Here is a 27,188-nt window from a genome sequence, read left to right as displayed (position 1 = left end):
CAGAAATTATTTAATCTCTTTGAGGCTTAGCTTCTTCAATAACTGTATATGATCTTTCACAAGGTAGTTGAACAGATTAAAAGAGATAATGTATGTAAAGTGCTTAGTACAGTGATTTATATAAAGTGGGCACTTGATAAGGCTTAACTTTCTCAAAATAGCCAATGATTATAGCCTAGCTTAATACTGCATACCAGAAAAATTCTGAATAAATCAGGGAATTAGATGTGAAAATTGAAATTCAACAATTACTAGAAGAAAACAAGGCTGAATTTCTTACTGTGTTTAAAACCTGGATGTGGGAAAGCTTTTCTAATAATGATCCAAAACCAGAAGCACAATACAAACAAAAACAAAACAAAAATTCGACTACATGAAAATATGGACCTTTGTATGAATAAAGTTGGCCTCCCCTGGTATCTTGGCTGGTAAAGAATCCGCCTCCAGTGCAGGAGACCTGGGTTTGATCCCTGGGTTGGGAAGATCCCCTGGAGGAGGGCATGGCAACCGATTCTAGTATTCTTGCCTGGAGAATTCCATGGACAGAAGAGCCTGGTGGTCTACAGTCCATGGGGCTGCAGAGTCAGACACAATTGAGAGACTGAGCACAGCGCATAATAAAAGTCATCTTCATATGCAAAGTCCAGAGTCAAACTATAGAATCCATAAAAACACTACTAGGACTTTTAAACATCATATTCTATCGCATATATATGGAATCTAGAAAAATGGTACTGAAGAATTTATTTACAGGGCAGCAATGGAGAAACAGACATAGAGAACAGACTTATGGGCATGGGGAAAGGGGAGGAGAGGGTGAGATATATGGAAAGAGTAACATGGAAACTTACATTACCATGGTCAGGGTACTCAAACGGGCTCTGTATCAACTTAGAGGGGTGGGATGGGGAGGGAGATGGGAGGGAGTTTCAAAAGGGAAGGGATGTATGTATACCTATGACTGATTCATGCTGAGGTTTGACAGAAAACAACAAAATTCTGTAAAGCAACTATCCTTCAATTAAAAAATAAATACATTTTAAAAAATGTGCAATGATATGAATAGGCATTTCACAAAAAAAATACACAGGCATATCTTGAAGATATTGCTAGTTAAGTTCAAACCATTGTAATAAAGATAATATTATAATTAAAAAATAAAGACTATTAGGACTGTTTACTGAGTTCAGTGAGACTTGCACCATTTAAGATCAATATACAAAAATCAAGTGTATTTCTAAATACAAGCAATAAACATACATATATGGATTTTAAAATTCCATTTACAATAAAACTGAAAGAATAAAAATGCCTAGGGATATGTTTAACAAAAGAAAAACAAAACTTACATATTGAAAAAAACCATTGTTAAAAGAAATTTTAAAAGAACTGAGTAATTAGAAAAACATCCTGTGTTCATGGATCAGAATCTTAATATTGTTAAGATATAACCCTCCCCCAGTTAATCTATACATTTTTTTTGGGGGGGGTCAAAATTCCAGCTGTCTTTTTTGCAGAAGTCAACAAGGTAATCTTAAAATTCATATGGAAAAAAAAAAAAATTCATATGGAAAAAGCAAGGAACTAAGAATTAGCCAAACAGTTGGAAGAAGCCAAAATAGCCAAACTTAGAGGCATCGTATTTCAGTGTTCAACACAGTATGCTACTGGGATAACAACAGACATAAAGTCAACAGGGACAAAAGAGAAATAACAAACTAACAAACCGACAAAAAATATTTGCAATTTATAAATGGCAAATCTCCTTAATATATAAGGAACACTTAAAAATAAGGGGGGGAAAAAGACTAACAATCTGATAGAAAAATGGGGCCAAAGTATGGACACTTAACAGAAAAAGAAAATTAAATGGTATGTATACACGTGAAAAGATGCTCAACAATTTCCCTTATGATGAAAATAGAAATTAAAACTCCCTGGTGAGTTTCACACCTTTCAAACTGATAAAAATTTACACATTTGACAATATAATCAGGGCTGTGGGAAAACTGGAACTCTCCGACATTTCTAAAAGGACTGCAAAAGGAATAACCGTAACAGAAGGATAATTTAGCAATGTTTATAAAATTACTAAGTAACTATACTTCTACGAATTTACCCTCATAACCATATCAAGCAACGTATGGCCAAGGTTATGGATAAAGCATTATGTATGGTACAAAGCTTAGAAACAACTGAAATGCTCTTTCCCAAAGGGCTCGTTGGATAAACCATGATATATCTATACATTTAAATACTAAAAAATTAAGAAAGACAATATGGATGTACACAAAATGTTCACAGAAGCATTAATCATGATAGGCAAAGTGGAGATAACCCAAACGTCTATCAGTGATGAAAGGATAAATAAAATGTGGTATATGGTATATCTACAACTGAGTATTATCTGGCAAAATATAAAAAAGGGGAATGAAAAAGGCAAAAAAAAAAAAAAAGAAAAAAGGAATGATATATGGTATGGCATATGTAAACCCTGGAAATGATGTGGTAAGTGAAACTGTCCCAAAGGAACACACGTAGCATGACTTCATATATGAAATGTCCAGAACAGGCAAATCTATAGGGACAAAAAATCTATGCTAAAGCTTTTCACTGTGTGGATCACAATGAATTGTGGCATATTCTTAATGAGATGGGAATACCAGACCACATTACGTGTCTCCTGAGAAACCTGTATGCAGGACAAGAAACAACAGTTAGAACTGGACATGGAACAACAGACTGGTTCAAAATTGGGAAAGGAGCACACCAAGGTTGTCTATTGTCACCCTGCTTATTTAACTTATACGCAGAGTACATCATGCAAAATGCTGGGCTGGATGAATCACAAGCTGGAATCAAGATTTCGGGGAGAAATATCAATATTCTCAGATATGCAGATAATACCACTGTAATCACAGAAAGTGAAAAGGAACTAAAGAGCTTCTCAATGAAGGTAAAAGAGGAGAGCGAAAAGCTAGCTTAACACTCAGTCTTCAAAAAACTAAGATCATGGCATCTGGTCCTATCACTTCATGGCAAATAGATGGGGAAAACTGGAAACTATGTCAGATTTCATTTCTTGGGCTCCAAAATCAATGTGGATTGTGACTGTAGCCATGAAATTAAAAGACACTTGCTCCTTGGAAGAAAAGCTATGACAAACATCAAAAAACCAGAGACATCACTTTGCCAACAAAGGTGTGTAAAGTCAAAGCTATGGTTTTTCCAGTATCATGTATGGATGTGAGAACTGGACCATAAAGAAAGTTGAGTGCCAGAGAACTGATGCTTTTCAACTGTGGTATTGGAGAAGACTCTTGAGAGTCCTGTGGGCTACAAGGAAATCAAACCAGTCAGTCCTAAAGGAAATCAATCAGTCCTGAATAGTCCTTGGAAGGACTGATGCTGAAGCTGAAGCTCCAATACTTTGGCCACCTTATGCGAAGAACTGACTTACTGAAAAAGACCCTGATCCTGGCAAAGACTGAGGGCAAGAGGTGAAGGGGGTGACAGAGGATAAGATGGTTGGATGGCATCACTATCTCAATGGACATGAGTTTGAGTAAACTCAGGGAGATAGTGAAGGTCAGAAAAGCCTGGCGTGCTGAAGCTGATGGGGCTGCAAAGAGTAGGACATGACTTAGTGACTGAACAACGACAGGGACACAAAGAATAGTTGTTGCCTAAACCTGGAAGGAATGAGGAAATTAGGGGTTAATCAACAAGGAACGTGGGGTTTCTTTCTGGGATAACAAAATTGTCCTGAAACTGACTGTGGTGATGAATGTACAACTCTGTGGATATACTAAAAGTTAGTGAACAGATGCTGTAAATGGGTGAACTGTATGGTTAACGAAATATATCTCAAAAAATGCTTAGCCTTTCCTTGAACTCAGAGACTTGAAGAAGCAGACTCTGTCTCTTTATTAGTAGCTTAAAAGAAGCAAACCACCACTGAATTCCACAAGTCCAATAAAATAAGAGAGAGCCTGGATAAGAATCTCAAGTCTCAGATGAGATCAAAGATTTGGTTGCTATCTTGATTCCCTTTGTGAGACAGAGCAGAAATGTCTAGACTGCTGAAATTCCAGGGAATCTGTGAGATAATAAATGGGTAATGTTCTGAGCTGCTAGGATTGCAGCAATTTGTTACATGGTAATAAAAAATTAATACATGTATATGTGTACATAATATATATTTATTTATTTCATGGTTCTGAATAAGCCTAAAAGCACTGCTGCACCTCAGTAACAATGACAACCTAGCAGCAAACAGCATGCCAAGTACCCAGATTTTGACTTCTAAATAATAATTCTCATTAAAAGAAACCAGAACTTCTTGAGTCAAATAATTGATGCAGAATCTGAGGCAAAGAAAGTACAAGGTAAATCTGAAAAACAGCAGCAAAGAAGTAAAAAACAAATACCCAAACAAACAAAAGGACCTGAGTGAATGGTACCTGTCTGTCACAGAAAGCAGGGAAATGCTCAAAGATGAATGAGGTTATGTTTAAAAGAAACAAGTTCCAGCCAAAGTGTCTCCTGTGAAAAAATATGGGAAATTTGAGCATTTCTCCACAAAATGATGGCAATGGATTATGATAGTAATATATTAAAATTTTTATGAATCCATATGATATTCAAAAGAGAAGAAAAACAGAGAGAGTGCAAGGGGAGGAAAAGTCAAAGCTCACGTTCAGAGAAAAGTATCAGCTAATAAGTGTTGAAGAAATGACAGAGTTAGAAAATTACCAGTTAGCAACTAAAAATGAAATCACCACTTTAGGCAATGATCATAATGGATACTAAAATATATTAAAAAAAAAAAAAAAAAAGACTGCTAGAGAATAAGCCACAGCCTTAAATATCACCCACGGTTTACTTACTAATTTACAATAATAAAAATGTATCTTTATGTTGGAGAGATCTGGTGGATACCACCTTAACCAAATGATCCAATATGGCAATACTAAGAATGTCACATATGTAATATTCACACCAAGATTTAACCTAAATCTAATTATGAAGAAATAATTTAAAAATTGTGGAATGTGGCACATTCTATAAAATAATTTTAAGTTCCTCAAAAAGCATCAACTACATAAAAAACAAAAGATGGGGAACATTCTAGAATAAAATAATAGACATAGCAATCTCATGTAATAAATGTTAACTGTTTGGATTCTAGATTCAAAGAAAACAAATTAACTGAAATAAAAGGCCTTTAGGACAACTGGGAAAACATAAATATGGTTTGTATATTAATAATATTATTGATATACTGCATATTTTCTAAGATATGATAATGGTATTGTGATCAGTTAGGAAAGTATCATAGTTGAAGGGGTTAACTGCTAAAATGTAGAGGGCTGAATGTCTGCAACTTGCTTTCAAAATTTTCAAGAGACAAAAATTTTTCCCCCTGCAAAAATGTGTATGTGTGTATAGAGAGACATAAAGCAAATGTGGCAAAATGCTGATAAATCTGGGTAGGGTATACAGGTCTGGCTGCATGTCTGACAGAGCAGGAGGCCAAGCAGCTGAGGAACCAGATGTCAGACAAGCTGCAGACAGTGATCCTGGACATCACCAAGACAGAGAGCGTCGCTACAGCCACCAAATCAGGGGCGGTGGCGAGACGAGCTACCCCACGTCCAAGGTCAGGGGCGGCGGCTGACAGGAGCTACCCCACGTCCAAGGTCAGGGGCGGCAGCTGAGAGGAGCAACCCCATGTCCGAGGAGTGGCGGCTGCGTGGGCACAGGAGGGCCAAGAGGAGCTACTCCACGTTCAAGGTCAGGAGGGGCGACCTCATCCAAGGTAAGGAGCAGCGGCTGTGCTTTGCTGGAGCAGCCGTGAAGAGATACCCCATGTCCTAGGTGAGAGAAACCCAAGTAAGATGGTAGGTGTTGCAAGAGGGCATCAGAGGGCAGACACACTAAACCATAATCACAGAAAACTAGCCAATCTGATCAAATGGACCACAGCGTTGTCTAAGTCAATGAAACCAAGTCATGACGTGTGGGGCCACCCAAGACGGACGGGTCATGGTGGAGAGGTCTAACAGAATGTGGTCCACTGGAGAAGGGAATGGCAAACTACTTCAGTATTCTTGCCTTGAGAATCCCATGAACAGTATGAAAAGGCAAAATGATAGGATACTGAAAAAAGAAACTGCCAGGTCACTAAGTGCCCAATATGCCACTGGAGATCAGTGGAGAAATAACTCCAGAAAGAATGAAGGGATGGAGCCAAAGCATAAACAATACCCAGTTGTGGATTTCACTGGTGATAGAAGCAAGGTCCGATGCTGTAAAGAACAATATTGCATAGGAAATTGGAATGTTAGGGCCATGAATCAGGCAAATTGGAAGTGGTCAAACAGGAGATGGCAAGAGTGAACGTCGACATTCTAGGAATCAGCGAACTAAAATGGACTGGAATGGGTAAATTTAACTCAGATGACCATTATATCTACTACTGTGGGCAGGAATCCCTTAGAAGAAATAAGAGTAGCCATCACGGTCAATAAAAGGGTCTGAAATGCAGTACTTGGACACTTGGATGCAATCTCAAAAACGACAGAATGATCTTTGTTCGTTTCCAAGGCAAACCATTCAATATCACAGTAATCCAAGCCTATGCCCCAATCAGTAATGCTGAAGAAGCTGAAGTTGAACGGTTCTATGAAGACCTACAAGACCTTTTAGAACTAACACCCAAAAAAGATGTCCTTTTCATTATAGGGGACTGGAATGCAAAAGTAGGAAGTCAAGAAACACCTGGAGTAACAGGAAAATTTCGCCTTGGAGTACAGAATGAAGCAGGGCAAAGGCTAATAGAGTTTTGCCAAGAGAACGCACTGGTCATAGCAACACCCTCTTCCAACAACACAAGAGAAGACTCAACACATGGACATCGCTAGATGGTCGACACCGAAATCAGATTGATTATATTCTTTGCAGCCAAAGATGGAGAAGCTCTATAAGGTCAGCAAAAACAAGACCGGGAGCTGACTGTGGCTCAGATCATGAACTCCTCATTGCCAAATTCAGACTTAAATTGAAGAAAGTAGGGAAAACCACTAGACCATTCAGGTATGACGTAAATCAAATCCCTTATGATTATACACTGGAAGTGAGAAATAGATTTAAGGGATTAGATCTGATAGACAGAGTGCCTGATGAACTATGGATGGAGGTTCGTGATATTGTACAGGAGACAGGGATCAAGACCATCCCCATGGAAAAGAAATGCAAAAAAGCAAAACGGCTGTCTGGGGAGGCTTACTAATGGCTGTGAAAAGAAGAAAAATGAAAAGTAAAGGAGAAAAGGAAAGATATAAGCATCTGAAGGCAGAGTTCCAAAGAATAGCAAAGAGAGATAAGAAAGCCTTCCTCAGTGATCAATGCAAAGAAAGAGAGGAAAACAACAGAATGGGAAACACTAGAGATCTCTTCAAGAAAATTAGAGATACCAAGGGAACATTTCATTCAAAGATGAGCACAATAATGGACAGAAATGGTATGCACCTAACAGAAGCAGAAGATATTAAGAAGAGATGGCAAGAATACACAGAAGAACTGTACAAAAAAGATCTTCACAACCCAGATAATCACGATGGTGTGATCACTCACCTAGAGCCAGACATCCTGGAATGTGAAGTTAAGTGGGCCTTAGAAAGCATCACTACGAACAACGCTAGTGGAGGTGATGGAATTTCAGTTGAGCTATTTCAAATCCTGAAAGATGATGCTGTGAAACTGATGCACTCAATATGCCAGCAAATGTGGAAACTCAGCAGTGGCCACAGGACCAGAAAAGGTCAGTTTTCATTCCAATCCCAAAGAAAGGCAATGCCAAAGAATGCCCAAACTACCACACAATTGTACTCATCTCACATGCTAGTAAAGTAATTCAAACTCAAAATTCTCCAAGCCAGGCTTCAGCATGAACTGTGAACTTCCAGATGTTCAGGCTGGTTTTAGAAAAGGCAGAGGAACCAGAGACCAAATTGCCAACATCCGCTGGATCATCAACAAAGCAAGAGAGTTCCAGAAAAACATCTATTTCTGCTTTGACTATGCCAAAGCCTTTGACTGTGTGGATCACAGTAAACTGTGGAAAATTCCTCAAGAGATGGGAATACCAGACCACCTGACCTGCCTCTTCAGAAACCTATATGCAGATCAGGAAGCAACAGTTAGAACTGGACATGGAACAAGAGACTGGTTCCAAATAGGAAAAGGAGTTCGTCAAGGCTATATATTGTCACCCTGCTTATTTAACTTCTATGCAGAGTACATCATGAGAAACGCTGGGCTGGAAGAAGCATATGTTGGAATCAAGATTGCTGGGAGAAATATCAATAACCTCAGATATGCAGATGACACCACCCTTATGGCAGAAAGTAAAGAAGAACTAAAAAGCCTCTTAATGAATGTGAAAGAAGAGAGTGGAAAAGTTGGCTTAAAGCTCAACATTCAGAAAACAAAGATCATGGCATCTGGTCCCATCACTTCATGGGAAATAAATGGATGGGGAAACAGTGTCAGACTTTATTTTTAGGGGCTCCAAAATCACTGCAGATGGTGATTGCAGCCATGAAATTAAAAAGATGCTTACTCCTTGGAAGGAAAGTTATGACCAACCTAGATAGTATATTGAACAGCAGAGACATTACTTTGCCAACAAAGGTCCGTCTAGTCAAGGCTTTGGTCTTTCCAGTGGTCATGTATGGATGTGAGAGTTGAACTGTGAAGAAAGCTGAGTGCCGAAGAACTGATGCTTTTGAACTGTGGTGTTGGAGAAGACTCTTGAGAGTCCCTTGGAGTGAAAGGAGATCCAACCAGTCCATCCTAAAGGAGACCAGTCCTGGGTGTTCATTGGAAGGACTGATGCTGAAGCTAAAACTCCAGTACTTTGGCCACCTCATGCGAAGAGTTGACTCATTGGAAAAGACCCTGATGCTGGGAGGGACTGGGGGTAGGACGAGAAGGGGACAACAGAGGATGGGATGACTGTATGGCATCACCAACTCAATGGACATGAGTTTGGGTAGACTCCGGGAGTTGGTGATGGACAGGGAGGCCTGGCGTGCTGCGATTCATGGGTCACAAAGAGTGGGACTGAGGGAAGGACTGAACTGAACTGATATAGGCATTAATTTTGCCAGAGATTTGAGTATTTTCAAAACAAACAAAAACCATTGTTGGGGGAAAAAAAAAAAAACCCCAACAGATTAACTTGGGAAGATCGTATCACTGCATGCAAGATTTACTTATCTAGGTCTTAAGGGAAGTAAATTAGGTAATTTCTAAGTCATGCTCAGGTTGGAAAATACTAATATTTGTGTTTTTACATAGAAAAAAATAACTACATGTGTATTAAAAAGTATTACTTCACTTTCCAAATTCCTAATTTACAATACTATCATTGCTATAGCAATGATGATGTAATTTGTAATTTCTACACTTTAAGACATGTTAATTTCCAATTTTCATTAGAAAATTATGTTTTCCTATCTCTCCCATGAATTCTGATGGCATTTAGAGCTTGAGACACACATTTCCTAAGGGAAGGCTATATAATTTTCCAGTCTAAAGAACAGATTGGAGGAATATCTCACAAGTTGAGGTAACGGATTTCTTGCAAAGTTTTCCTGGTAAAATATACATAACGTAAAATTTCCCATTTTAACAAATCTTAACTGTGTATCTCAGGGTATTAAGTACATTCACAGTTATACTTTATACAACCATCACTGCTATCTATCTATAGAACACTCCATCTTGTGCGACTGAATCTATGTACCCACTGAACAGTAACTGCCACCAGCTCCTGGTAACCACCATTCTCCATTCTGTTTCCATGCATTTGACTACTCTAGGTACCTATCATATGTAGAATGACAGGTACCTAGAGTAGTCAACTGTGACTGGCTCTTCACCTGCAATAAGACTTTAAAAATTCATCCATATTGTAGGAGGTGTCAAATTCCTTCTTTTTTTAAGGCTACATAATATTCCATTGTATGAATGGGATAAATTTTTTGAAGTATCTTAAATCTTATTTTTTATTAGAGTATAGTAAATCATGTTATTAAAAGTCCATCAGGAATATATTATCACTAGAGGGAGCTAGAACAATAGCTGTTGCCTATTCAAAGCCAGATACAAACATATTTGTACACAACCAGGTGGCTCAAGCGGTAAAGAATCCATCTGCCAATGCAAGATATACAGGATTGCGAGGTCGATTCCTGGGGTGGGATGAACCCCTAGAGCAGGAAATGGCAACCCACTCCAGTATTCTTGCCTAGGAAATTTCATGGACAGAGAAGCCTGATGGCTTCAGTTCATGGGACTGCAAAGAGTTGGGACACGACTGAGCATGTAAACACATGCAAGCTTCTATAAAAAACAGAACAGAATGTAAATGTGGTTATGGACTCCTTTCCAATGCTTCTCCATGTCTAAGTGGCAGACTGAACTTTCATAAATCATGATAATTCCTGAGACTAATCAGTGATCTGATATGTTTTACCCTACATTAGGAGGTAAACCACATGTGAAGAGTTATCAGCTCTGTTAATGGAATCTTTATTTATTATTAGTATTATTATCATAAAATGACTTTTGGGGGACTTCCCTGGTGGTACAGTGGTTAAGAAACTGCCTGCCAATGCAGGAGACATGAATTCAATCCCTGCTCTGGAAAGATCCCATATCCCAGGGAGCAACGCAGCCTGTACGCCACAACTACTGTGTGCTCTAGACTGCACTGTGTGCACAGCTACTGTGTGCACCACAGCCTGTGTGCTGCAGAGCCATGCTCTGCAACGAAGCCTGAGGACCGCAACAAAGAGCAGGCCCTGACTAGAGAAAGTCTGCAGTTAGACAAAGTCCACACGCAGCAACGAAGACCCAGTGCAGCCAAAGAGAAAAAAAAAAAGACTCTGAGGACTTCCCTGATGGTGCAGTGGTTAAGACTCTGCACTTCCAATGCAGAGGGCACAAGTTCAATCCCTGGTGGGGGAACTAAGATACCACATGCTGTGGTGCAAAAAAAAAAAAAAAGATTTTTTTCTAGGACAAAAGAGGCTCTTCTTATACTTTAATCATGATGGGTGACTGCAGAGAAACAGAGTATGGAAAATAGGATTTAAAAGATAAATGCATAAAAAATAATTATAAATGTGTTTTAGGGCACAAAATGAATAAAGATGTAATCTGTAATGTCAATAATAAAAATAAGGCATAGAGCTTTATAGGAATAGTATTTTTGCATGTGACTGAAGTTAAGTTGGTATCAATCCAAATTACAGGTTTATATCTTTATGAAGTTATATGTAATCTCCATGGTAACCAAAGACAAAATAGCAATAAGTGAAGTGTTAGTCGCTCAGTCGTGTACGACTCTTTGAGGCCTCATGGACTCACCAGGTTCCTCTGTCTATGGAATTCTCCAGGCAAGAATACTGGCGTGGGTTGCCATTCCCTTCTGCAGGGGGTCTTCTCAACCCAGGGACTGAACCTGGGTCACCTGCATTGTAGGCAGATTCTTTACCATCTGAGCCACCAGGGAAGCCCAAAACAGCTATAGAATATACACAAAACAGATTGAGAAGGGAATCAAACAGGTACAAGATCAGCTAAGTACAAAAGAAGGCAGTAATGGAGGAAATGAGGAACAAAAAGCTATAAGACATATGGAAAACAAAATGACAAGCATAAATATTTCCTTATTAGTAACTACTTTAAATGTAAATAGATGAGACTTTCCAATCAAAGGTACAGAGGAAGAAAATGAATAGAAAGCATGATCCAACTACATACATGCTATATATAAGAGATTCACTTTAGATCCAAAGATAGGAACAAAAAATAGAGACTTTAAGTAAAAAAAAAGTTACAAAGGACAATGAAGAACATTAAATATTGACAAGAGAGCCCATTCACCATGAAGTTATAACAATTATATATTAAAAAAATCCATCAAACATCGGAGGATCCAAAATATATGATGGAAACACGGACAGAATTTGAGAGAAATGGACACTTGTACAGTAACAGTTGGCAAATTTCAACTTACCAATTTCAATAAATGTTAGAACAACCACATACAAGACCAATAAATATTAGAACAACATTATAAACCAACAGGATCTAACGGAAACAGAAACAACATTCCACCTAAAAACACAAGATTACATAGTTTTCTCAAGTGCACACTGAAGATTCTTCAGGAAGACCATGTTAGGCTACAAATGAAGTCAATAAATCAAAAATTATTAAAACCATACAGAATATCTTTCCTGATCACAAAGGAATGAAACTAGATATGAAATAAAACTGAAAAATTCACTTACATGAGAAACTAAACGACATACTTGTAAGCAACTGGATCAAATAAAAAAATCAAAAGGGAAATTGGAAAATACTTTGAAATGAATGGAAACAAAAATAGGACAAAACAAAACTTATGTGGTGCAGTAAAAGCAGTGCTAAGAGGAAAATTTATATGTGAAAACAAATTAACAGAGTAGAAAGATTGCAAATCAGTAAATTAACTGTATGATGAACAGTCAGTGGTGCAATGCAGCCACTGTGGGAAAGTTTGGTGGTTTTTTAAAAAGCTAAATATAAAATCACCGTATGATCTAGCAATTTTACCCCTAAGTTTATACATGAAGGACTGAAAACAGGAACCTGAACAGATAAACGTATGCCAGTGTTCACTGTAGCATTGTTCATGATAGTCAAAAGAGAGAAATAACCCAAGTGCTCATCAACAGATGAATAAACAGAATGTGGTATGTATGTACAATGGAGTATTACTCAACCATAAAAAGGAATGAAGTTTTGATATATGCTATGACATAAATGAAAGTTAGAGACATTATCAGCAGCAGCAGCAGAGACATTGTGTTAAATAAAATAATCCAGACCCCAAAGCACAAATACTGTGTATGTTTCCACTAACATGGGGCACCCAGATGAGGCAAAATATACAGACTGAAAGTACATGAGACATTATGATGGGCTGAGGAGAGTTTTAGGAGTGGAAGTTTTTGCTTAACTATTAAAGAGTTTCTATTTAGGGTAATGAAAAAATTTTGGAAATAGTGGTTATGTTATACAACACTGTGAATTAATGCCACTGAAATATAACCTTAAGAATGGCTAAAACGCCAAATTTTGTATTTCAGAATTTAAAAAATTAATAATGTAATATACCAAAAACTGATGACCTGTACCATTGAAATAGGTTACTGTATACGTGAATTACATCTCAATAAAACTGTTTACTTAAAAAAAAAGAGGATAGAAAACATACTGTAGGAGATATGAAACAATTGTTTGGAAGAGTAAGATGCAGAAGAAACAGCTAAGATTTACTCTTGAGTGTCTACTGCCTGCCAGTCATTTTGCATATATCATCACACTTCGGTACTCCACAGAATCTTTTGGACGGAGTGCTTGAACCTGCATCTCCTGTGGCTCCTGCATTGGCAGGCAGACTCTTTACCACTAAGCCATCTGGAAAACCATACTAGTTTCATATTTTAGAAATAAAACAATTCAGTTAGAGATGATGAAAAAGTTCTGCAGGTGGACAGTGGTGATGTTTGCATAACAAGGTAATGTACTTAATGGTAGTGAATGGTGCACTTAAAATGATTAAAATAGTAAATTTTATGACATGTATATTTAACCACAATAAAGTTAATTAAAAATTTTAAAACATGAAGCTACTTTTGTTTTAAAAACTTTTACTTGGAACATTTCCCGATTATGATTTTTTTTTTTTTTTTTTGGATTTGATACCCAAAGCAAAGGCTTCTTCAAAAGCAAAGATAAACTAAAAAGCTTCTGCACAGCACAGGAAACCATAAGCAAGATTAAAAGTCAAACTATTTAAAGGCAGAAAATATTTGCAAATTATATCTGATAGGGTAACCGTTAATACACAAAATTTAAAAAGGACTCATACAACTCAAGAGCAAAAACAAATAAACAAACAATCTTATTTAAAAATGGGCAGGTGATCTGAATAGACATTTTTTCAATGCAGACATACAGAAGACCAACAGGTACATTAAAGTATTGGCTGGGAAATGCAAATCAAAACAACAATGAACTATCACCTTCAAACTGTCAGGATGATTATTATCAAAAAGACAAGAAATAACAATTGTTGGTGAGGATGTGAAGAAAAGGGAATCCTTGTGTACTGCTGGTAGGAATGTAAACTGGCACAGCCACTATGGAAAGCAGTAAGGATGTTCTTCAAAAAATTAAGACTAGAACTACCAATGATCTAACAATTCTACTTCTGGGTATTAATCTGAAGCAAGCAAAAAAAACTATCTTGAAAAGATCACCGTACCTTCATGTTTCCTACAGTGTTATTTACAATAACGAAGATAAGGAAACAACCTAAGTGTCTCCTGAGAGATGAATGTGATATAAATATATATATTTGCGACCCCATGGACAGTAGCCTACCAGGTTCCACTGTCCATGGGATTTTCCAGGCAAGAATACTGGAGTGGGTTGCCATTTCCTTCTCCAATATATATAGACACACACACATAAATAATGGACTATTATTCAGTCTGCAAGGATATTAAACCAGTCAATCCAAAAATAAATCAGTCCTGAATACTCATTGGAAGGACAGTTGCTGAAGATTCAATACTTTGGCTACCTGACGTGAAGAAATGACTAATTAGAAAAGATCCTGATGCTGGGAAAGACTGAAGGCAAGAGGAGAAGGGAACGACAGAGGACGAGAGGTTGGATGGCATCACCAACTTGATGGAAATGAGTTTGAGCAAGCTCTGGGAGCTGGTGATAGACGGGGAAGCCTGATATGCTATAGTCCATGGGGTTGAAGAGTCGGACACAACAATGGTGACAGATATTTAACTACACTTATGTGATTATTTTGCAGATTCACAAATACCTAATCATGTTGTACAGCTGAAGCCAATATAATTTTGTGGTTCAATTATACCTCAATAAATAAACATCCATTATTTTTGCTTTCTTAGTGATTAAGATAAAATCAGATGAACTGAAATTTTTACCTTGTTTTGCTAAAAATGATCTGTGGGACTCCAGCAAGTCATTTAACCTTTTATTAGCTTCGGTTTTAACATGTGTCAAATGAAGGATTAGGTCTAGCTGAAATGAGGGAAGTTGAGTGTGGATGGGGGCAAGGTATATATGGGAATCTTTGTACTCTCTGCTCTATTTTGCCTAAAACTGCTCTAAAAAAGTTTATTAATTAACAATAGAAATTCAAAACTATTGCTACTCCATGGCTTTCCAGGTTTCTCAGTGGGTATTTGCCTGCCAATGCAGGAGCCACAGGTTTGATCCCTAGTTCGAGAAGATCCCCTGGAGGAGGAAATGGCAACCCACTCCAGTACTGCTGGTTGGAAAATTCCATGGACAGAGGAGCCTGGTGGGCCACAATCCATGAGGTAGCAAAAAAGTCAGATACGACTAAGCACGCAGGCATGACTTTCTATTGATACTAAATAGGAATGGTGTGAGGTTTGCATTCATCCAGTCTGCCCTCCTATTTAAGCTGAATTTAGACCTACAATGTTCCTAAAGAATTTCAGGGGAAAATGAACCATATTCTGGAATTTAATCCAACCGTAACCATGAGATTATCTATAACAAAGAAATTTTAATCCAGTACCCCTTGAACCTCAGTTTCTGAAAAGCAGCATGATTTACTGGTGAAATAAGATTGGTGGAACCTCTAGGCATTAAAAACCCCAATAATTATTTTGATGATAAATTTTGTAAACTTAAGTTCTTTAACTTTTCTGTGTCAGTTTCCTAAACAGTAGATAGTAACCATCTACTTTACTGTTTCCCACAGATTTAATATGAAAGCATTCTAAAAATTTAAATAATATATCAAATACAAAATGGTACCATGCTTTCATTTTATTTCCAAAGATACGTATTATTTTGAGGAAATGACAGCTAAGTATAAACATTATGTATTACACACATAATATAAATATTATAGTATTAATATATAATAAATACATCTATATTTTACACATATATTAATTCCCCTGCAAACAAGCAATGTTCTGTAAGCCTGAAATTTATAGTTATCCTATTTCCTATAACAGATTTAGTACTCAAAAGGAGCCTATAAATCAAAGAAAGCATATGAAAGCATATGTTTTATTTTTATAAAACATAGAAGTCACAATTTTTGAGTCAGGATAGTCTTAAGATATGAACTATGTAGTTCAATCTGTTCAGTTCAGTCGCTCAGTCGTGTCTGACTCTTTGTGACCCCATGAACCACATGTAGTTCAATAGCTTCACTTTATATATCAAGTTTCATTTTTACCATTCCCAGGGAAACTAAGTAATCCACCCAAAACAGTGTGACAGTGACTAAACTAAAAGCAGAAACCTCCCCCAACAAAAGAACCAGAAGCTCCCTTTCAAAGTAGTGTTAATATTCGATATTATGCTATTTTACCATAATGTACACTCTAAAGTTCACTCTCCAATTCACCTGAAGTATATCTGGTATTTCATTTTCTTTAAAATCTCTATTAGATAAAACTTAAATTCCAAAAGTAATATAGCATTTTTACAACTACAAGATATATAAAAGACACATAAAAAATAAGAAGTGAAAACCCCATACCCCATTCCAAATCCTATAAGCTAGAAGTGTATAGCAGGCACAAAAATATACAACCTCCTCCTCAAATAAAAATTCCCAGAAGCTGGGAATATGTAGATATAATTAAGGTTTCTAATCTGTTGACTTTAAAATACAGAGATTATTCTGAATTATCTGGGTAGGCCCAACTTAATCACAAGGGTCCTTATAAATGGAAGAAGAATACAAATGAGGCAGAGTCAGTGGAAAAAAAAAAAGTGAAAACAACCAAGGTTGAAGTGATTCAATGTGAGGATTCAACCTCAATGATCTCAATGTCATTGTTGCTGGTTCTGAAGACAGAAGTGGCCCCAAGCCAAGGAATTCGAGTAGCCTCTTGATTCTGCAAAGGGAAGAGAAAGAATTCTACCCTAGAGCGGCTAAAAGGAACACAGTTGTGCTAACACCTTGACTTTAGGTTAGAGAGATTCAATTCAGACTTCGGACCTCAGGGACTATAAAATAAATTTGACTTGCTTTAAGCAAAGACATTTTTTGGTGCCTATATACGTACATGTACATAGTCATGTTCATGGTAATAGAGGCTCACTTAATCCAAGGAATACTGGCCATACCACTTTCATCCAGTATATTAGTTAATGACATCATCACACACCCAGGAATACAAAACAAAACATTGGGATCATCACTGACTCTGCTGCTGCTAAGTTGCTTCAGTTGTGTCCGACGCTGTGCGACCCCATAGACGGCAGCCCATCAGGCTCCCCCGAGCCTGGGATTCTCCAGGCAAGAACACTGGAGTGGGTTGCCATTTCCTTCTCCAATGCATGAAAGTGAAAAGTGAAAGTGAAGTCGCTCAGTCGTGTCTGACTCTTTGCAACCCCGTGGACTGCAGCCTACCAGGCTCCTCCACCCATGAGATTTTCCAGGAAAGAATCATTGACTCTAGCCCCATCCTTTACTCCCTACCAACCAATCAGTATTTAATTCATTTCAATATTAATGTCAAAAAATTTCAAGAGTCCACCTTTTCCAACATCTAGCCACTGCTATCACATTAGATCTATCCTGGAAAACCACAGAGTATAACCTGCTTCCTAATAGTCTTCTTACATCCTAATAGTCTTCTTACTTCTAGTATTTCCTCATCTAATTCATCTTCCATACTGATAGTGTGGTCTTATCTTGATTCAATTTTAATCGACTCACACTCTCCCCTCCCAACTTTTTAAAACCTATAATGATTTATACAAAAAAGAATAAACTTGTAATTGTCTTGTACCATTCTGTGACCAAAAAAACCAAATTTCTCAAGCATGGAGGACTTTTAGGGCAGCAAAACTATTTTGTGCTACTACAATGGTAGATACCTGTCATTGTACATTTACCAAAACCCACAGAATGTACAACACTAAAAGTGAACCCAAATGTCTATTACAAACTTTGAGTGACACTGTGTCAATACAGGTTCATTGTCAAAAAGGTACCACTGTAGTGTAGGATGTCCATTGCAGGGATGCTGTGCATGCATAAGGATAGGGGATATATGCAATATCTCTGTACTTTCCAACAATTCTGTTGTGAACCTAAAACTGTTCTAAATAATTGTTTATTTTTTCAAAACAAACAACTTACACCCTAACTGTTACCAATAAAAAGCAGCCAGCCCACAAGAATATATTGGCTTTGTAGCTTTAAAAATGCACACATGTATTATTTGACAAATGTTTTTTTAAAAAATCCCCAATAAACCATTTTCTTACTATTTATTTCTATGAGATGAAGAACAAGTTCTAACATAAACGAGGTCCTTTACAGAGTGAAAGACTTTTGCCTGATTAAAGACATTTTAAAACACTGATGTAGTTGATGATACTGGTCTTTTGAGGCACAGACTGATTTTATTATTAATCTCCCATTTTTCAGAATTTAATCCAGGAAAAGCACATTAGTAAAAAAGTAAGACTTAAATTTTAGCAAAAAATTTCACACATATCTGCTTTTCTATTCAGGAAAAACACTGCTTTAAAATCTAACTGTGTAAGATCTTCCCAAAATATATTTTCATTTTCTTATTTGTAATGACAGAATGCTAATTTTTTTCTGCACTGTCATCTGAAACAATGACCATTACTTTTCAGCCTTCCCTGTGGCGGAAGTGTGGTTACATGTCTATATTTTGGTTAGTAGCTACGAGGTTTTGAAGTTTCCTTCTTAGATTAGCTGCTATATCGAATTACCTATAGACTTGGCTGGTCTAAATAACAATGTTATTTCCACTGTTTTGGAGGATGGGAAGTCCAAGATCAGGGTTCAGTTCTAAGTGAGAGCCTTCTCCCTGGCTTGCAGACACTGCTTTCTTGTACTCTCACATGGGAGAGAAAGAAATCATCTCTCCCACTGTCTCTCTTTATAAGGGGTTAATCTCATTCAGGAGGACTCCACCACATGATCTGATTACTTCCCAAAGCCGTCATCTCCAAATATCACCTCACTAGGGATTAGGGCTTCAATATATGAAATTTGAGGCAGACACATTCAGTTCACAAGGCTTCCTTACAAAGAAGGTACATGTTTTTTACTCCCTTTCCTCTTTTATACTTTCTGCAATGAAGACTTTATGATAGTTATCCCAGAACAAAATGTAACCATAGGAACGCAAGCTTCGTGCTGAAATGGAAGAATAGAATAAAAGGAGTCTAGGTCCCTGAAGATACTGTGAAGATAGCATGTTAACTCTGAACTGTGTACTTCACAACTTCTTATAAATTAAAGGAAAATAAATGTTTATCTTTAAAAAGTCTTGATTATTTATGAGGATTTCCTATCACTGGCTGCTGAAAGTAAGCTTAATAAAACATTTTCACAACATAAGCAGCAGAAATGGACTCAAAGAATTTATATGATATCTCGATGACAAATTAATGAAAGGTCATTTCAATGCAAAATAAAGTGCTGTGGTTTACATGTTGATCACTTTAACCACATCAAATGTATCTCTAAAACATAATCGTTCCTCTTTCAATTTCATTCCTTTCTTGACTAAATTCAGACCTCATGACCTTTGATGATTATTGTCAATTTCTGCCATTAGTAACTCCCTCATTCATTTTTCCACTCTGCAGCCAGAGTTATCATCTTAAAACACAAAGTTGCACTTTTCACTTCCTTTTTTAAAAAAACAGCATTTTAAATTTCATGTAGCTTAGTGGGGTAAGTATCTTGAGTCAGTAAAATCCATGGTTTTGTGGTCTCTATCACACAATGCTTACTTTCCACACCATTACATTTCAGAAAAAGTGAACTTCTGAGTTGTTTTAATATATGAAAAATTTCTGAATCCTAGTATGTGTCTTGGTACATGATATTCTATCTAACTGAAATGCCCTATTCCATCTTGCAGACTGTTGAACCTCCAAAACCAAACTCTGCTATACTCCTGTGAACCACTTCTTACTCAATGATATAGTTAATTGATAGCTCTTTGGGTTTTTAAAAATTCTCAATCAGAGGACTTATTTAAGCTGTACTTTCCCAAGGGAATATGAAATTCTTAAAAGTAAGGAGTACTTTACTCCTCTGGCAAATAGTTTGGAACACAGAAGGCATTTAACAAGTGAGGAATCAAATGAGGAATGAGTGTAGAAAATCATCAAGATTATTTTTAGATACATGCACAGTGCTTCCTTTCTTATTTTCAGTTAACAAAAAAGGCAGTATTAGAATCCAAACTATAGAAATATAATCTAGAAAGGCAGAGAGAGGATAAAAGATCAGGGAAAATAATTAGCCCCCCAAAACATATCATAAGTACAGTGAACACTGAGGTACTTGTGATGAGATTTGTATTTGTGTATATTACATTTGTATTGGGTTTTTTTTCCTTGATATTCAAAGTATTATTTAAAACATGGAAGAATAACAGGTCTTCAAAGGATGTCAGCTGACAGGTACCACTACTTACTCTGTAGTTTTGTAAACATCAGAATACAGCCCTGCTTTCTGATACTTCTTCTTTGGGGGACGTGGGGCCTTCTTTTCTCTTGGGATGAGAGAAAGCACAGGCTGCAAGGTACTTTCAGGTTCGGGAGGTTTGGCTGGGGTTTCAGGAGGACTGGGAATCTCAACTGCTGCTTCAGTAAAGCTAGAAAGAGAAGTTTAAAGATAATTTCACGGTGAATTTTTTTTTTCCTACAAATGATTATCTATTTAAAAAAACATCACAGCAATTAAAAAAAAAGAGAGATATGGGGACTTCCTCATCTGGTCATGGAGGAGTAACAGATACCAGATTTGTCCTCCTGATAGAAACTAACAGAAACACAGCAAACTACTATAAACCTGGAGAAAGTTTATGAAACAATTATCAGACATTGTATTGCAGCACTGTGATTCCTGAGAAAATTGGAAAAAAAAAAAATAGAAAGAGATAATCTGCCTTTATAAGAACAACTGAAGTGGAGGGAGTAGACCCAAAGCAGAGAATGGCCAACGTAATGAGCTGAAAAGAGAGATCAGACTATGGAGGGATTGAGATAGTTAGAATTCATGAGGCAGAGTACTGGAGTGGAGAGAGTAAAGGAGAAAAACAACTTTAGAAATCTGTGTAAGGGTCTTCTTTAGTACATTATCTATCAGTACTAGGTTTGTATATGTGCAAGGTGAAATTCCATAAGGCTGGACAAAGAACCACTAGAATATTACAACCCAAACAATTTCCAGAGCTCACACATGATGACAGATACTCAGAATCCACTAGGGAGAGTGACAGACACTGCCCAACACCGTGGGCACTCAATAGAGATCCCAGAAGGTAACATTATCCATCTCTGCATGACAACTATCTCTAGAGTAAAACAAGTCCTAATAAAGCTTAAAAATTATCTTCAAAAGAATCCAGACCTATCCACAAGTAATTTAACTGACGACTAAAATAAAATCAAATCTATAAAAAAGAACAGAAACAGACACACAATAATGTGACATTTATAATATTAAAAAATTCAGAATGAAAAAAAAAGAGAGCGATGACCAAAATTTTCTAAATTTGATAAAAAGAGCCCAAAGTTCCAAGAAGTTAAACAAACGATAAGCAATATAAGCTAAAACAAGTATGGCATATCATAATAAACTTGTTGGAAAGTATTGACAAAGAAAATAAAAGGAGTAAGAGAAAAAATACACCATCTATATACAGTAGTACAAAAATAAGAATGAATGCAGATTTCATGTCTCAAATAATGCAAGCTAGAAGGCAAGAAAACACATCTATAATTGCTTAAAGGAGGGGAAGGGTGGAGCCTGTCAAAAGAGAATTTTAAATCAATCAAAAACACCTTTAAAAATTAAGGTGAATACAGTTCGAGGCAAGGATGAAATAGACACTTCTACCTATCCTCCCATTAAGCAAAACTAAAATCCTTGGAAATTATATTTATAAAATAAACATAAGCACACAGATTGGCTGGGCCTCTTGGGACCAAAGCAATGACACATCAGGGAATTTTCTAGATTTTCTTTTTGCCTCTCACTTAGTGCAAGGCTCAATACAATTTCCATAATATAAAGGGTAAGACAAAAGTCTGCTCTCATCACTTAAATATCAGAGTTAAAGGTCCTAGATGATGAAAATGGACAATAAAAAGAAAAACATCTAGAAGTGTGAGTCCTCCAACATTGTTCTTTTCTTTAAGATTGTTTTGGCTATTTGGACTCCCTTGAGATTCCTCATGAATTTTAGGATGGATTTTTCTATTTCACACAAAACATCATAGGGATTTTGACAGACTGCACTGAATCTGTAGATCACTTTGGGTAGCACTGATATCTTAAGTCTTTCAACCCCCAAACACAGGCTGACTTTTCTTTTTCTTGCCTAACTGCTCTGGTTAGGAATTCCAACACAATGTTGAATTGAAGTGGGCCTCCTTTCTTTGGGGGCTTCCCACATAGTTCAGTTGGTAAAGAATCCACCTGCAATGCAGGAGACCTCAGTTCAATTCCTGGGTTGAGAAGATCTGCTGGAGAAGGAATAGGCTACCCACTCCAGTATTCTTGGGCTTCCCTTGTGGCTCAGCTGGTAAAGAGGCTGCCTGCAATGCAGAACACCTGGGTTTGAGCCCTGGGTTGCAAAGATCCCCTGGAGAAGGGAAAGGCTACCCACTCCACTATTCTGGTCTGGAGAATTCCATGGACTGTATAGCCCATGTGATTGCAAAGAGCTGGACATGACTGAGTGATTTTCACTTCACTTCCTTTCCTAGTTATTGATAATAGCGGAAAAGCTCTTTTTCCACTGAAGCTGTCAGCTTTGGGTTTTTTACATACAGCTTTTATTAGGTTGAGGTAGTTTCTTTTTATTCCTAGATTTCTAAGTTTATAATCATGAACATGTTAGATTTTTGTAAAAAAATTTTCTGCATTTATTGCTATGACCATGTGATGTTTCTTCTTTACTCATTAATGTAATGAATCACATTGATTGATTTTTGAATGTTGAACAAGTTTTATATACCTGGGAGAAATCTTACTTGGTCATGAGACAGATAGACGAATTTCATATTTTATTATTTATGTTTTCCTATTCTCCTTATCAGACAGATTCATTTTTACTTCTTTCATCTTACCCTATGCTTCTTCTTCCTTCATTCAAAAATGTTATCTGCTTTCCTGCTTACATGTGTCTATGTACATTCTGCTGCTGCTGCTGCTAAGTCGCTTCAGTCGTGTCCAACTCTGTTCTACCCCATAGACAGCAGCCCACCAAGCTCCGCTGTCCCTGGGATTCTCCAGGCAAGAACACTGGAGTGGGTTGCCATTGCCTTCTCCAATGCATGAAAAGTGAAAAGTGAAAGCGAAGTCGCTCAGTTGTGTCCGACTCTTTGCGACCCCATGGACTGCAGCCTAACAGGCTCCTCTGTCCATGGGATTTTCCAGGCAAGAGTACTGGAGTGGGGTGCCACTGCCTTCTCAGATATACATTCTACATATATAAATTCTTCAAGTGCCGTGTTTCTCCAAGTTCTAGCTATAGACCAAATATATCAGAATCACCTTGGGGGTTTATGATGGAAATGAAAATACATACTAATAGACTTTTAAAAATTCTTATTAAGGAGTTCTAGGAGAAGGCAATGGCACCCCACTCCAGTACTCTTGCCTGGAAAATCCCATGGATGGAGGAGCCTGGTAGGCTGCAGTCCATGGGGTTGCTAAAAGTCAGACACGACTGAGCGACTTCAATTTCACTTTTCACTTTCCTGCATTGGAGAAGGAAATGGCAACCCACTCCAGTGTTCTTGCCTGGAGAATCCCAGGGACGGGGGGCCCTGGTGGGCTGCCATCTACGGGGTCGCACAGAGTCAGACGCGACTGAAGTGACTTAGCAGCAGCAGGATGAACACCTCCTAACCTTACTGGTCCCTGATACCCCAAACTGGGCACTCTCATTACAAGAGTGTCCTTCTCATTCCACGAGGGCTTTGACAACTTAGGTTGGATTGATATTCTCTTTCCCTCATCCCATAACCCAAGTCTTCACATCATTAAGGCTCTAACATCCAGCTCAGGATCACCATGGTTTCCACATCCCAGATAGACACATTATTTAATGGCTTTAAGATTGAATTCTTCAGGAAAGAAAAGAGAAAGAAGACAGGTAAGGTATTTGAAAATATGGCTTTATGGGAATTCCCTGGCAGTCCAGTGGTTATGACTTGGCACTGAGGCTCCCTTGGTATGGTTAAGGTTTAATCCTTGATGGGGAAACTAAGATCACACAAGCTGCATGGCATGGCCAAAAAAAAAAAAAAAAAATGGTTTTATGATATATTTATCTACAGTAACACAATATGTTGTTTATTTTTCATGGGTTTTTTTTTTACTTTATAAAAACAGTATCAGTTAGTACATAATTTTCAGGGTCTTGTTTCACTTAAAATCTTGTTTCTAAGACTCATTTATTATCATTACATTTCAGTTATAATTCACTAATTTTTATTACCATATCATAGTCCATTGCATGAAAAACTACTATATACTGATTCCTTTTCCTGTTAACAACCAGGGATATTTCCAGTTTCTATACATTATAATAAATCTTGCTACACCTTTACAAAAAATGCATTCTGGTGATAGCTGGGTAAGAATTTTAAGTTATATAAAAGGTAATTGCTAGATTATACTGGATTGATTTGAAACACTCTTTTCATTACATATTCTGGATACCAAAACTTATAAATTATGTTATAAATTTCCTCTCCAAGTTTGTAGAAAGTATTCATACTTTAACGTGGATGATGTCCGATAAATTCTTAATTTTAATATAATCAGTATTATAAGTGTTTACCTGTATGCTTACTGCTTTTGATATCTTGTTTATGAAATCCTTTCAAACAAAGAACGTCATTAAGTTTTCCTCATTCTGTATTAACTTTAAAAAGAAGGTTTACTTTTTATGCTATGTATTTATTTAACCAACTGGGAACTGATTTTTACACATGGATTAAGACAGAATCCAGGATTTCCCTGGTGGTCCAGTTGTTGAGAATCTGCCTGCCAATGCAGGGGACACGGGTTCAATCCCTGATCCAGGAAGATTCCACATGCCCCAGGACAACTTAAGTCCATGCAACACAACTACTGAGCACGAGGTCTAGCGCCCACGTGCTGCAACTACTGAAGCCTGCAGGCCCTGGAGCCTCTGCTCTGCAACGAGAAGCCAATGGAATGAGAAACCTGCACACTGCACTAGAGTAGCTGCCGTTCATCACAACTAGAGAAAACCCATGTGCAGCAACAGCCAAACTTAAACAATTAACTAAAAAAAAGAGGCAGAATCCAATTTCATTCCCATTCTTATGCAATATAAAATTTGGGGGCACACAACATTGTCAAGCAACTATCCTCCAATAAACAAGTATAAATAATAAAAATAAAAACTTTGGGGGCACCATTTATTGAATACAGTTTTCTTTCTTTATTGATATGTAGGGTTACCTTTGTCATATGAGCAAGCTTGCATGCATGGATCTTGTTTCTCTTACCTAGTTCTATACTCAGTTCTATGCTGCTGCTGCTGCTGCTAAGTCGCTTCAGTCGTGTCCCACTCTGTGTGACCCCATAGACAGCAGCCTACCAGGCTCTCCCGTCCCTGGGATTCTCCAGGCAAGAACACTGGAGTGGGCTGCCACTTCCTTCTCCAACGCATGAAAGTGAAAACTGAAAGTGAAGTCGCTCAGTCGTGTCTGACCCTCAGCAACCCCATGGACTGCAGCCTACCAGGCTCCTCTGTCCATGGGATTTTCCAGGCAAAAGTACTGGAGTGGGGTGCCAGTCGCTAAGCTGTGTCCGACTCTTTGTGACCCCATGGATGTAGCCCACCAGGCTCCTCTGTCCATGGGATTTCCCAGTCAAGAATATTGGGCTGGGTTGCCATTTCCTTCTCCAGTGGATCTTCTCAACTCAGAGACTGAACCGGAGTTACCTGCATCTCCTGCTTTGCAGGCACATTCTTTACCACTGAGCAACCAGGGACGCCCCTGGCTGAATAAACCATAGCTTAAAATTAAGTCTTAGGGCAAATCAGGTGTTTTATTTCACTCCTAGGTATATACCCTAGAGAAATTAGTATCCTATCCAGCAGTGAACATTAGAGGAATGTTAAGAGCAGTATTTTTGGATAATAGTGTCAAGCTGAAAATAACCCAACAGTAAAACAGAAAACTCTACATTTTGCATCAACATGGATAGATCTAGGGATTATCATACGCAATGAAGTTAAGTCATAAAGAGGAAGAGAAATACCATGATATCATTTATACATGGAATCTAAAGTATGACACAAATGAACCTATCTACAAAATAGAAAGATTCACAGACACAGAGAACAGATTTGCAGTTGCCAAGAGGGAGAAGGGGTGGAGAAGAGAAGGATTGGGAGTCTGGGATTAGCAAATGCAAACCAGTATATACAGGACGGATAAATAACAAGGTCCTGCTGTATACCACAGGGAACTATATTCAATATCCTGTGATAAAACAATATGGAAAAGAAGATGAGAAAGAATACATATGTGTGTATGTATATATATATATACACCCCCCCACGTATATATGTATAACTGAGTTACTCTGCTGTGCAGCAGAAATTGATGGATCATCTATACTTTAGTAATTTAAAGAAAACTTGTATTATACACAAACAATGGATAACACGTAACAACAAAAAAGAGGTAACTACAACTACGTGCAAAAACAGAGATGGTTTTACATGTTGAGCAAAAAAGGTGTGGCACAAAAGCATATATTCTATGTAATTCCATTTCAGTGAAGTTAAGGGAAGGATAAACTAAACTATCAATGTATTGTCTAGCACTGAATACTTAAATGGTATTAAAAAAAGGTATACATCAGGAGACTGATTATAGCTACTGGCAAGGAAGTGGTGTATGACTGGGCAAGAACATGGAGTATTACCAATGTTCTTTCTATACATTCACCCATTCTATAT

At 37.5% G+C, this 27,188-nt stretch overlaps 1 protein-coding gene across 8 annotated transcripts in view; it reads right to left on the bottom strand.

Moving 5' to 3' along the window:
* Window positions 1-27,188, bottom strand: part of ASH1L (ASH1 like histone lysine methyltransferase) — a 208,003-nt gene that overhangs the window by 78,111 nt on the left and 102,704 nt on the right. For 7 of the 8 annotated variants that reach the window (XM_027530939.1, XM_027530921.1, XM_027530906.1 and 4 more), the window contains one exon: window positions 20,643-20,822. The exons of the other annotated variant lie outside the window; for it this stretch is intronic. In XM_027530939.1, coding sequence (XP_027386740.1) covers window positions 20,643-20,822 — 180 coding nt within the window. The remainder of the gene's footprint in view (window positions 1-20,642; window positions 20,823-27,188) is intronic. 8 annotated transcript variants of the gene reach the window in all.

The sequence above is a fragment of the Bos indicus x Bos taurus genome, chromosome 3, assembly GCF_003369695.1.
Source record: "Bos indicus x Bos taurus breed Angus x Brahman F1 hybrid chromosome 3, Bos_hybrid_MaternalHap_v2.0, whole genome shotgun sequence".
NCBI classification, from domain to species: domain Eukaryota; kingdom Metazoa; phylum Chordata; class Mammalia; order Artiodactyla; family Bovidae; genus Bos; species Bos indicus x Bos taurus.
This window is presented reverse-complemented; position numbering and strand designations above follow the sequence as displayed.